We start from the raw sequence: 14,477 nt of genomic DNA, 5'->3' as shown, positions 1-14,477 counted from the left end.
ATTTTGGCCTGATTTCTAACTAGATTTAGTAAGGGATTTACTGCAAAATGATGTTTTAACATCTTAACAACAAAATTATAACACTGACTGTAGAGGCATTTGAATCTTAGCAGTGGTGTTACTTTGAAATGTATTAATTTATTTGGTGAATATGTTGATGATGAATCGACACACCATCTCTTGATTTCTCTACAGCCACCTTGCGTAAACTACAAACCTGCATTTGGTTGGCTGCGGCCACGGGCGCTGAATATGACATGTTTTTAACACGAGCGTGACCGTTCCTCAGCTGAACTGACAGGTGGGCGGAGTCTGCGCTGCCCATCCTGCACCCCATTGGTTACAGGCATGCAAATTACATGTGCTCGGGAAAGGTTTGTAAAAACCTGATTGGACCGCGACATGTCAGTCACTTCAGGCGACGTCATTCTGTAGTTAGATACAAGACACACACGTGTGAGCTACTAGTGCAATGAAAGTTTATCAGAATTTCACAAATATTTCGAAGCAAACGCTGGATTTTACTTAAAGGGGCTAGGCTATTGTTTCTGTATAAATTTGGATTAAAACAAATTATTAAAGAAATCATTTAAATGAACTCTTCTAACATAGTAATTTAAAATTCGCACTAATCTGTTTCTTAAACTAGTAAGAGTTTACATAACGACAAGGGGCTTTACATATGCGCGAGGGTTTCTGGAAAGTGGCGCGTGCGAACTCTAATCCACCTTTGATGCTCTCGAGCTCCAAACTCTGCCTTATTTTTTTGATGGCAAGACTGAATAATGCCAGTTTAGCATGGCTGTCTCTACAATGCATGCCACCCGTGGACCGACATGGCATGTAGCCGCGTCTTTTCGGACCCTCCGTCCAAGAGCATCTTTAGGACCTTCGCGGTCATGTTGCTGTCTATACTCGCGTCTTTATACTTTCTCCACTGCCTCACGGAGCGATGCGGGACCTGTATACCCACAGAGAGAAGAGAAACGAGTCCGGTGGAGGGATTTTACGTCTCGAAACTGAAAGATTTTGAGTCGCTGAGGAGAAAGAGACTTCAGAAATGGACCTCCACGGGACATCTGGTGATGAGGCACCACAGCTTAATCCACCGGCTCGAAAGGGTCAGTGAAGAGGATCTACCTGGAATTGAGGCAAATGAACACATTTTTCAGGCACACGTAAAGCTGTCGAACTCTTTGGATGTAGATCTGGAGCCGGTAGGCTCGTATTTTGATACAGGTAAACTAAGCGCGTTAGGTGAGGGCAGTAAGAAGCTGCCTCAGGCGATCATCATCGGCGTGAAAAAAGGCGGAACGCGCGCGTTGCTGGAGTTTCTGCGCGTGCATCCAGATATTCGCGCTGTCGGTGCGGAGCCGCACTTCTTCGATCGTAACTATGACAACGGACTGGACTGGTACAGGTAAGTTACACATGATCCATGATGCGAATTATCATAATTCATTATCATTTACATCTAATTTAGATAAATGTAACATTGCATTGGATATTATTTTATACAACAATAATAATAATAATAAATAAATAATTTATTAGTAGTTGTATTATAATTGTTTTTTAATTTTGCTGTGGCGCTGGTTTTGTCAGTTGTTGTGAAAGGTCAACGCCTGTTTTTCAAAAACTAAAATAAAGCAGCACACACAAGCCAAATTTAAAAAAGTTACTCTGTAAATATTTAGCATTTATAATAAAATAGATTTGATAGTATTAATACTATGTTTATTTTAGTAGATGAAAAACTATTTGTGGGGTAATAAATGGAAATTTAAAAAATAAATAAATAAAGCAAATAAAGCCATCTCATGATTGAATAATTCTGTATTAACAGTATTAACATTAATAATATAAATGCTTCACACTAATCCCTGCATCTTTTTCCTAACCAATTGGTAGATCAGATTAAAAGTGTAAAAACAGACCAGATCTGATTTGCTTATTTTCTAATAAAAATCAAACCCTCAGTGTCATTAGTAACTATCTCTTGAACCTTTTTGGTATTTGGACATCAAATTAAAGTGAGAACTTAAGCTAAAAAGTATCCTCACAATATTGCACAGCACTGTTTGAGGTCAATATTAGTAATTATAAGAATGAAATAAAAAGTGCAGGAAGCTACTATTTTACTCACTAGAAGAAGATTTCTAAGAAAAAAATCCCTTAAAAGAAAGATATGCATTTCCATCAAACTTTTTACTATTTTTTCTAATTGTTTCATGATTGTATCAGTTTATTGGCTTATGTTAACTTTTCAACTAAGGAATGAAGAGTCTATAAGAGTCTATGGAAGTGTGAGACACTGAATGAAAGTGCATTTTGGGGTATTTTATGACACATATACTTACTAAAGAATATAAGAAAAACTGTTTTCTTGTATTTTTGTTGTGCTTTTATATGTATCTGTATATTTTCTGCATGTATAAGATGGGTGAGTGTTTGTGTGGTTCATTCACATATATTCAGGATGCTGTTAGAGTTTAACAGTAGCTTGTCTTTTGCTGCTCTGTGTAATGGACCATATCAGACATCACATCTCTGTTATTAGGAGGGATTACAGCCGTAATGAAAGGTTACCTGTCTGTCTCCACAGGTATATTTCACCGACAGATTTAGTTAACATACCAGGTCATGCAAAAGTGCAAAGGCAAACTTGCCCTAATACTATCTTTCCCACCCCTCTCTTCTTCTCTGATGGATTTCTGGACTTCCTTCTGCTGAAAGTATAGATAAAAAGAAACAAATAAATAAAAACAGAAATCCTTTAAAAACAGTTACTCCATTAAATCAACATGCAGTCTGTCTTTTCAGCATCACTCTTTCACACATTCTATTCATCCTTTGTGCTTTGTTATATCCATGAGGATCGCATCCATCCAGAAGAGTTGCCAGGAGTCTTGGGAATGCGACACAAGGCTAAAAAAAACAGGCCTGGTAGTCGTAAACCCCTCATCCTTTAGAAAGGGAATGGCCCTTAATTTAAAATGACACAATAAAACACAAGAACTGCAACATCAATGTTATTTGCTAGATAACAGCATGTGCTAGATTACTCATCCATTTTCAGTATGTCTGCATATACTGCATGTATACCTTTTTTTTTAAACACAGCAGATGTGTTTAAAAAGTGCAGCCCATCAGGTATAATGGACAAAAAGTGAGTGGAATAACTAAGCTGGCAAAAAATGTTAAGAAATGTGCTTGAGCTAAAACAACTGTGGAAGGCTGTCAACTTTCTTCAAGCCAGGAAAAAATAAAGAAATAAACTACGCGGCCAATGTTTTTCTCTCACTCTCTTTTCTCAAATGAGCTGAAAGACATTTCCTGAATATATGCACAAGGCGTGACAGTTTGATGGATCTGTGCAAATGTCTTAAAAATAAAGAAAACAAACATAAAATTACTTTTGCGGCATAAATTCTCACCCTTTGTCAAACCCTTTGGGAATAATTGCGTTTCTCCTGACCACTGAAGTTATGAATGGGCTCTGTTTTTTTTTCTCTCTCTCTCTCCCTGCACTAATCACTGTGTCCAATTTGCTGGAATTATGTGACTCTTTTCAGGATAGGCTGTGAATGTTTAAACACAGAGACTTCCATCTGCAGGGATGAAGGTCCTTTGTGTGTCGTAATGGCTGATACGGAGACTGTGAAGGAATCCCACAAATTTGCTCCTCTGTGGGAATGTGAGACGTGTGTGTGTTTTGTCAATTAAATTGCCCGTGTCCAGTTGGTCGTATTGATGGTGCAAAAATCTGAAGAAAAATCTCAGAATGATGCTGTGCTAAGCATATTTGCTATACTGTTTTCAGCAGTTTGTCATAGAACAAAAACTACATAATGAAAAAGTAACTGTAGTGTTGCCAGACTGCATCTGCTACTACAAATATCAGTGTTGTGGTTGCTTGTCAAAACATTACTCACCCATGTGCAGTCAACATTGCAACTGTGAAATCAGACATGCAGCCAGAACATCTGTGAGATGTAAAACATTGAGTATTAGATTATGATTATGAGTATTAGCAGGCTTTTTATTTTATTTTTTTTAATTTATTATTAATTGACAGTTCATCAGCTGAATGTCAGCTTAAACAAAATGTTTCTCAATGTAAAAATCTTTACTGCCACTTTTGATAAATTCAATGCATCCTTTCTAAAAGAATGTATTTACTTATAAAAAAAAAAAAAACATTTTGAATGATCTGCAAAAATGTCAACAATTCTGTGTTTTTCTGTCAATATGGGGTGCTGTGTGTACATTAATGAGGAAAAAAAATTAACTTAAATGATTTTAGCAAATGGCTGCAATATAACAAAGAGTGAAAAATTTAAGGGGGTCTGAATACTTTCCGTACCCACTGTATTAAGATTTACAATGCACTGACAACTAATGCAGGGCCCAATTAACCATATAAAAAATTACACCACATGCAGAATTGTGGAACATGCATTATTGTGTTTTTGGTATTGCTCTAATAATCATACGCACTGAATTTGTTCATAAATTATTTGGTCTACTTTACTTGTGGTAAATTGCATACTTCCTTTTAATTATAGCATTGTTTTATATGCAAGGAAATTAAGTAATTACACATCTGGAGAGCCGGTGCATTTATGTGTCTTTGCACTCTTTCCCCTTGGTAGCCCCTGCGGTGAGGGCTTCTCTCAAGTGGATTCAAGGAACGCATATCAAAGCGTAGCCACTCAAACTACATTAAAACCTCTTTAAAATTCAGGCTAGAAAATGTGGAAAAAATCCTAGGCCACACATCTGAAGGACTTTTCATTTTCTCCTTAAACTATCCTAAGCTGAAGTTTGCATTGTGCAAATAAACTAGTTAACAAAACCTCTGTCAACTCCAAATGTCTCTGATGTTAATAGTATTCTAGCAGAGTTTTGACTTGTAAAGCTGGTTTGTTATTAAGTGGGAAGCAGGCTCTAAAACACGCCTCTGTTTGGAGCTGGTAGACACATCTCTCATCACAGATGTTGTGGAGAAGGTTTTGGAGGACATGTGGAGAGGCTGGCTGGCCATTTGGCAGAGGGTATTGTGAACTTCGGTGGAATAAGGGGAATGTTCTTGAGCGATGAATGGCATGGACTTCGTTTTTTGTACATGGAACATGGTGTTCGCTTCACACTGGCAGACACAGCCTGTGGTTTATATTGCAGTGGCAAAGTTCCTGGGAAAATAAAACCCCTGGGTTAGTGGAAATACGGACAGATTCACATGAGTACAGTAACAACTGACAGTCAGTAACGTATACATGTGCATTCAACACACTATTTCACATTTTGTCTGATGGAATATTTCAAAGAGTTGTCTGCACCCAGTATGATTTTATTAGCATTTATAGATATCTGTATGTAAACTCATAAAAATAAATTTTATTTAATTCTAAAATGTTTTTCACACTAAGAAAACAATGTTCTTTAAAGAACTGTTTATTCTTTGGGCAATAATCATACTAATACTAATGTTAATACTACTACTAATAATAATAGAGGCTAAATACCAATATCCCACTAATATATTTCTACAAATTTATTAACAAATAAAATCAAGATATATCGTTTGGCAGGAATTTGATTATCATCAAAGCTCAACAGGTATGAAAAATCACCTACAACTGAAACAAACATCAAAGTTAGGCTTTTTGTAAATACAATTAAAAAATAATCAATTTAATTGCATACATTCTATATCTGATAAACCCAAACAGAAGATTCATAAACACTTTTTAAGTTGATCAAAAGTTGTATTTATGTTCAGAAGTGAAAAAATACACACACTCAAAACTGCTAGTGTGCTAGTTCTACACTTTATATTAATAGTAATGAGATCAAAAATGTTTTTTGCTGAACTTAAGGTGCAAGAAAAAAAACAATGGAGATTTATTGTTAGAAGCTTTATTATTAGGAATCATATGCAGTCTTAGGGTTGCCTCGCTCACCTGCTCGCACACACACACCTGCATGTGCTTTATTAGACTATTCTAATGTTTTCTACCTGAGCCAGCCTTGGGGCAGGTTGTACTGTAATGTTGTAGCACTAGGATGACATAAGCCAGCTGGGACATGAGATCACACTGAACAAAGAGACCTCTGTGCGTGTGTGGAGGCCTTTGATCTGGTTTGGCTAGGGGCACCGCTGTGACATGTTCGCTCAAGTTACCTCAAATACACTGAGAAACACTATCATCTCTCTCTGCAATTTTTACTCAGTTTAGTAGACAGTTAAACAGCATAATTACAATTTTCCAAACACTTCTAGATAACTGCAGGTATGCTGATCACATTTCGCTCAAAGCATTTATGACTTTTCCTTGATGATAACACTGTTACCAGTGTAAAATTGCATGTAATCATGCTCCTTGACTAAAATGGACTAAAAGTGGATTTTGTTTATTTTGTAGCGCAAGATGCCAACGACTAATGCTCGAGCCAAGTTAGAGCCTTGTGATTTACAATGAGACACTGAGAGTATAAATGTGGTTGTTTGCGTATGTGTGCAAACGTGGGTCACAGGAAGGTTCGGACCTTTTATGTAGATCATGTTTTGAGGTGAGAGGGGTCAGTAACTGGATCTGTAAAGTGAAGGACTTCAGGAGGGTGAAAATTAACGTCAGGGGTACAACTGTGAGAGGGAACTCGAGAGGTCTCTCAACTCTTGTTGAGGGAATGTGTGAGCATGCAATCTGATAGACTATGGCTGGGTACGGCCAACTAGCTCATGATGCAATAGACATTGAGATATATATGTCACAATGAATCATAATGTCATAATTGGGTCGTGATTATAACAGCACCAAGCAGGAGAAATGCTCTCACAAATTTTGCTTCACTTTTGTCCATTACACCTATTTCAGTATGAGTATAATATAAATATACTGTAAATATGAGTATAATATACATTTTTCAATTTAAAATCCTAACAACCATATTTAAATGGGATTTTGAAATTAAGATTTTGAGTTTTTCTCACAGACATAAGCATATTGAATGGAATGATGCTAAAGATGCTAGAAAGTCATGTGAAATCTTGGTAATAGGCAAAAATGAGGAATTGGGTTTTGCTTAAATCGTAAAACTTAAAGAGAAGAATTTAAAGGGATAGTTCACCCAAAAATGAAAATTAGCCCACCCTCAAGCCATCCTAGGCATATATCTTCTAATTTGTGACCGTTGTTTTGATCTCTCCCCTGCGCTTCCGCGTTCGTCACTTCTGAGCGGCGCATGCGCAACGCCGACGTCTTACGTCATCCACCCGGAGCTGCTTCCGTGTACAACAGTGAGCGCAAGCTAGATTAAATTGATTATTACGTTTTGAATATGGATATTTTTCTTACAGAAACGCATCGATTCGCTACAGGAGGACTTTGTTCACCCCCCGGAGCCGTGTGAGACACTTTTTATTATGGATGGATGCGCTTTATTTAACTTCTTTTGGACTGATGCACTGCAACACCCGCTGACTGCCATTAAACAGCTTGGAAGATCAAAGTCAATTTTGAATATAACTCTGACTGGATTCGTCTGAAAGTCATATACACCTAGGATGCCTTGAGGGTGAGTAATTCATGGGTGAACTAACCCTTTAAGGGGTTTAATTGAAAGCTGTTGCCTGTTAAGGATAATCGGCATAAGATTGTTCATGTATACACACTTCTTGACTAATATTATACCTTATTTTTATTATACATAGTTTCTTCATCATCTTCAACTCTAGAAAATTATATAAATGTACAAAAAAAAATCCTAAATAAGTTAATACAAGGACGTAAAGTAGCAAGGCAATATAGGTTTGAAAATAAAAAACATCATATTACGATATCTTGTCATTTTTTTTTCTCACAACACCCCTTTGATATTTTAGATCCTTGTATGTTTTATTTTTTTGTACATTTTTGTCCATAAATATTATATATTAATATATTATACATAATTTAAAAATGGAATAATATAATATAATATAAATTATTATATTAATGTACACACAAATTGAAACATACTGAAACAAGAATCTATAGGATAAATGCATTATAAAAAATCACAATGTATTTACTATATAATATTTTATGACAACCCTAATACATGCACAGTACTGCCACATATTTTATACCCTCACACACACACACAAACAAGGACACATACACACTTGCAACAAGTGTCTTATGACATTCTCTGCAGAACACACATTGTGATAACCCCCTCAAACACACGCATGCAAACACTCTTATCCCCAGAGCCGTTTGGGGGGCCAGGGCACAGTGCTGGCTTTCAACAGCTGCCTGAAAGGCATTCTGGGAATCCAGCCCCCAGTGGGCACTGAAGAGAGCGAGCAGGTGTAGACTGCTCCCCAGACACCTTCACACACACACACACACACACACACACACACACACACACACACACACCCAATCCCATCATAAACACACTCTTCTTAATAATACACCCGAATTGATCAGGAGAAAAGCAGGACTGAGTGAAAAATACTAGAGAGCACACACACACACACACACACACACACGCACACACACACACATACCAACCTGATGCCATTATCTGCTACAACTCCCTCACAACCTGAACACAGCTCAGCAGGACACATATTTGCAACTTTCGGCACTAAGATGAGAGCAAGTGGGCTTTGATAAAGAGTGGGAAATGGGATTGACAATTTGCTGGTTACAGGTCACAGAGAGCAACTCTAAAGGGTGAGAGATGTTAGCCATGAGAGTGACCGGCGTGCAGACACAGATGGGAATGCAAGGAATCGGTTACTCACAAGTCGGGTTTCACCACTTGTTTATGTTGTTCGATTTGTGCAAGCTTTGATCCCAAGAAAACAGTCAGGGACTATTTTCAACTACAGAGATGGTGTCTAGGCGACTTTTTATGTTGTATGGCGCAGCAAAGAAGTGCAGAAAGACACGTACACGTCCAAAAGCTTCATCCATGCCACCTCTTGAGACCAGCCTGCAACAAATGATTCATCACTTAGAAGAAAACTTAGGGAGAGTTCACCCAAATTAAAAAGAGTCATCATTTACCCACCCTACAGTAATTTCACCAAAAATACAAAGAAAAAACTCAATAATTGTAATATAAATTTTGTACACAAAACACATCAGTGTCAACACTTTGTATGCATTTTTATGATCCTAAATGTGGAAAAAGTCACAAAACTTTAAGGAGAACATCATAGGCTACCCAGTATTTCAGACAACTCAAAAATGGGTCAAACTGACCCACAAACTAATGCCAGGGTAAAAAGTGCTTCATAACACTCATGCAGTATATTCTGAAGTCTTCTGAAGTAATACATGTTTGGAACAGCATGAGGGCAAGTAAATGACAATATAATTTTAAATATGGGTAAATCAGCTCTTTAAGTGTTTACATCTGCAGCGATTCAGTTGGTCATTTAAGGTGACATGAGCAACAGTTACTCATGTGATCCACCTTCTAAAACAAGGAGAAACCTGTAACCAACCAATAGTAGCACATGGTCACATGGCCACCTCCATCAATTTAATCTCTGTCAGTGCAGATACAACCTTTACTGATCCTTCAACACGTGAATTACTACATAGACATGCACATTTTACAGGAGACAAGTCTTGATAGCATACGTTAACAGCAGCTGCATTTGCTCAGTCTTGTTTTGCCAATAAAGACGTCTCTTGAATATATTAATCTAAGTGGAGGCGTTTTATTGCCACAAAATCGTGAAACCTCCATAGATAAACAGAGCAATTTATTCAACAATCTCTTAAGGGCATGTCTGCGAATGTACATTTTTGTTTATTTGCTCTGGGCATTGTGGAACTACACTGGTTGATGTTTTTGTATATTTTAAAGTAAACTAACCCGGGGCGGTTTTCAATGTATCAACCGAAGCAACTCAAAACTTCAGCACTCGCAGCAATTTAGTGTTCACCTTCCTGTGCACAGATTCCTCGCTCTTTCCCTTGAAAAACCTTGAAAGTGGTAGCAAAGTGTTATCCTGTCATAAAGAAGCTGAAATAGTACACCAAGCACTTGGCAGTAGAAGTGCATGTGGGTTTATGTCCGTGCAGAGCCTGCAGGAACAATGCAAAAGGAGTCTTGACAATATAAAGGAGCCGTTGATGTTTGTGAACTAGACCCAACAGCGCTGAATAAAACTACCCGCAAAAAACAACAACTACAATAGATCAATCCTGCAAAAGACTGCATGCGAGCAAAGCTGTCGCAACAGCGAGCCAATAGACAGTACCGAGAACAGACACTAAGCGAGAGAGGGGTGTTGTGGGTAAATGATGCATGGCAAGAGCACATACGTGTTACGGGCCTCAATGGGGCGGAATGGAGGAATAAACCCTCTCCGTCGCATGATGGATTTCACTTTCCCAGTGCACAGGCAACAGCTTTATCACAGGAAAGGGAGACAGCAAATTTTCCAACCTAAGACAGACATGAGAGAGAGACAAACCCTAAAATAGAGCAGTAGTTCCTTTGCCATTCTAAAATAACTGTTGAAATGAGCAAAATCAACACTTTTCCAGTATGATTATATTAATTAGTAACATTTATTATTTATCAACTTAATCATCTGGTGAAAATGAAATGCAGACCCATTATAAGTACTTATTCCATTCATGAATCCAGCACAGAGGCCTCTTTTAAAATGCATAAGTCTTTTCTTGCATTTTTAGCATACTTTGTACCTCAGCCACATTTGAAATATTATAGCAGCTCTTTTAAATTATAAGTTTGCACTAGTGTTGATGTGGTTCCTATTGTTAGGTGTTTAACGCTGTGGGTGTCCTGAGAGCTGCCGTTTGTAATGTGTGTGTTATCTTTCCATGTGACCCGTGCCAGCAGTACAAACCAGGCCAGTCCTGTGGTGTCCCTATGCCACTGTGAATCAGAGAGAAAACAAGACAGAGAGGGGGAGAGAAATGTAGAGAAATGCCAAAAGTGAAAAATGTAATTGTGTGTGTGTGTGTGTGTGTGTGTGTGTCAGCCCAGTTTAACCCTTTTTCTCTACTTGTGCACTTCTGCAAGTTCTGAAAGAAAAACAGAGAAACCAAACAAATAAACACATCTAGTACAAATCTATTCACAACTTCTTTAATACATTGATGGTGCGTTCATATAATATCAGAATTACTGTAATTATGACGTTCCAAACTGTAAAAAACATTTAATTCTTTGTCTCACAACTACAAATTGTATTTTTCTACTTCACAGTTTATCATATAAAACAATTAAAATGGCAGTAGCTTCAAAAGATGAAGACAGAAATGCAGCAACCTCTACATTTATTATTATATTTTATTATAGCTGATGCTACCTAATGTGCTTTCTTAGTTCTTCAATATTTTAAAAGTGAATATATCTAATTAATGTATTTTTTAAATTCATTTTTTTCCATTTATGCATTTAGCAGAGGCTTTTATCAAAGTGACTTATAAAAGAGAAACACAAGTCGTTCATCACAGAGGCAACAATATTCACAGTATACAATGCCAGATTTATAATAAAGCTAGATTAGGAAACAATGTAATAGAGGTAAAACAAAATACAATAAATCTCTTAATTTACTGTTTATTATTTTTTATTAAAAAGCATTTAGTGATTAAGTATTTTTTTACCATTAGCAAAGCCACGCATAGATCAGTTTTAAGTTGTGTTTAGATAGAAATGAACAATTCTGAAGGCAATCTCCAAGTTCTCATAATTACGATAATTCTGACAAGTATTGAACACACTATTAATTCAGCATTAGACAGTGCTATCAAATAACACAAGTTTGCTAAATCCATAAAACAAGCCTTGTCATAATTCTGCTGTATTTCCAAATCACGTGCAACATAATCCACACTTTGTGCATGTATTGGTTTTATTCTTATCCACTGATGTGTTTGTGTTCAAGGCATATTGTTTTGACTTTAGAAATGAATTTGGTAAATCTATCATGCAATTTGCCGTCTAATCCAGTGTTATAGAAACATGCAAGAAGACCCACGTACAGCACAACCCTAGTAACAGACACTTGAGGGTTGGCAGTCTCAGCACAACTGGGCTGATCTCCTATACAAACACACAAAACAGAGAAAAAGAGAGACGTCTGTGGTAAAGAAAGACATCATACCTCACATACGAATGCTAGACTCTTTGTATTAATCCTTATTCTGCTGTAAAAACTCTAAGGTGGCCATGCACAGTAAACATGCAAGCACTGTTAAAGACTGCACACGGTGCATTAAACCACGCTTAAGGTGTTTGTCTGAATAGCGAATAAGCCTTACCACAATACCCATAGATTTACGACACAAAATTAGCAGGTTGGGATGTTCCAACATTCTTTCCTTTGTTCTTAAGAATTCCACATATATTTCAAGAGATGATCCCTGTTGTGATTTAAAGAGTCTCATAATTCCCTGCACACTTTTCACTGGACATGTTTCAGGATCCAATAGATGTTCTTTTGCATATAATTCACCATCTAGACATATACCATGAGCAGTCTATGTGCTTAGCATATGTTTGTTGAATTCATTCATCCTCTTTATGAATATACGTTCAGCCAGACGTAAGCTCACCCTACTAGTCGGTACGGCAAGCAGACAAATCAGTCATCAGGAGAGAGTGACCCGCTCTGGCACCGGAGCACTGACGAATGAAGCCCACTGGCAGAGCTTGGCTCTTTTGCATAAAGACAAAGTGTAGGCCTCTGAACAGCCTGTGATGGATACTGTAACCACAGACTCCTTTGACGAGGTCTAGTAATTTAATGAGTCCCAAACTGAACACTTCTAATTGCTAATGGAACCAGCCCTGACTCACCATTAAACAGTCTGGAGGAACTTTGACAGAACGCCGTGTCTAAGTGATGGAGGAGAAGCACTTGTTTGTTTGTTTTGCTTTCTTGTCCGTGAAAAATGAAGCATGTATGGGGCATCGATTAGGGTCGGAATAAAGTGAAAAAAGGTGCCGTATTTGTTGAAAAACAGAGCAAGCAGGACAATACCAAAGGGAAGGATTAAACACTAAGACTGATTTCTGCTTACTTTAGTTACTGGGTTTCCACATTTTCTGACCAATGAATTTCCATGATTTTTCCAGTTATTTCTTAGTCATGGATTTTTAGAAATCATTTTCCAGAGATCATACTTACAAAGTCTAAACAGTTAGAAAAATTTATATAGAGTATAGACTTTTCCATGCCTTTTCCAGTCATTTGTAATGGCTAATAAAAGCTTTTTAAAATATAGATTATAAAGTCATTTCTAGCCTAAGAAAAAATTATATAGACTATAGAAATGGCCATGACTTTTCCATAACCTTTTAAGATTGTATTAATTTCCATGACATTTCCAGTCACACTTCTGAAATTCCCTGATATTTCCTGGTTTTCCAAGTGTATAATTTCTGTACCACAAACAAAATTGCAATCTTTTCTTTTGAGTATCCCTACTTTTTTCATGTAATAACAACATGGGATGGGATTACCTGTTTGTTGAGCAATGGAAGACAGGGGAGTGTTTCTGCATTTTACTTTCAGTGTGGCCAGGAATATTTCTTGAAACTTGTAACTTGCATATTTAGCATGAGGTACTGCACACAGCCGTTCGAAAGTTTAACATCAAAATTTCAAGAAATAAAGGCTTGAAATATTTCACTCTGTGTGTAATGAATCTATATAATATATGGGTTTCACTTTCTGAAATGAGTGACAAAAAATATTGACCTTTTTCATGATATTCAATTTTTTTTAGATGTACCTGTATTTGATCAAAAACACAATAAAATCAGTAATATTGTGAAATATTATTACAATTAGATATATCAGTTTTCTATTTTATTATGTTTTAAAATGTAATTTATTCCTGTGATGGCAAAGTTGAATTTTCAGCAGCCATTACACCAGTCTTCGTTGCCACAAAATCCTTCAGAAATCATTCTAATATGCTGAATTAGTGCTCAAGAAACTCTGTGTCCTTAATGAATGAAAGTATTAATTTTTTTTTTTTTTTAAATTTAAAAAAACCTCACTGGCAACAATAGTGTAGTTATAAACTACTACATATAGACCCAAACTGCATTAGATTGAAATTAATTTCAAATTCGTCCAGCGGAGTCAAACAAAAATCAGACAGAAGCCACTAGCTTGTACGACCTCTTCACGACCTCGCCTACAAGCCTTGAACATTTAATAACACTCAGACCGTGCACTAGTATAGTATATCTGTGTCATTCTTTTGAGAGTGAGTGTGACAGCATATTTAAAGAGCCTGGACAGATGAGACAGGAAGAGAATGTTTTTAATGACATCCTCCCGAAACAGGACACCCTGAGAACTGCGATGCCTCTGAGGTCCTTTAAATCTCTCATTCCTTCATCCTCTTAAGAGACACACCCTTCAGCTACTGTCCTAAGGAATGACGTTTCCACTGTATCTGGTCAATAAAAGT

The 14,477-nt window shown here is 37.0% G+C and overlaps 1 protein-coding gene across 1 annotated transcript in view; it reads left to right on the top strand.

Moving 5' to 3' along the window:
- Positions 1–836: 836 nt before the first annotated feature.
- Positions 837–14,477, top strand: part of LOC107753271 (heparan sulfate glucosamine 3-O-sulfotransferase 3A1-like) — a 33,070-nt gene continuing 19,429 nt past the window's right edge. The window contains exon 1 of the mRNA XM_016569402.1: positions 837–1,420. Within this exon, the coding sequence (XP_016424888.1) occupies positions 837–1,420 (584 nt within the window). The remainder of the gene's footprint in view (positions 1,421–14,477) is intronic.

Source organism: Sinocyclocheilus rhinocerous, unplaced genomic scaffold (assembly GCF_001515625.1).
Source record: "Sinocyclocheilus rhinocerous isolate Xijiao unplaced genomic scaffold, SAMN03320098_v1.1 scaffold411, whole genome shotgun sequence".
In the NCBI taxonomy this organism is placed as follows: Eukaryota; Metazoa; Chordata; class Actinopteri; order Cypriniformes; family Cyprinidae; genus Sinocyclocheilus; species Sinocyclocheilus rhinocerous.
The sequence above is the reverse complement of the archived record's forward strand: the minus strand, read 5'-3'. Positions and strand labels throughout refer to the sequence as shown.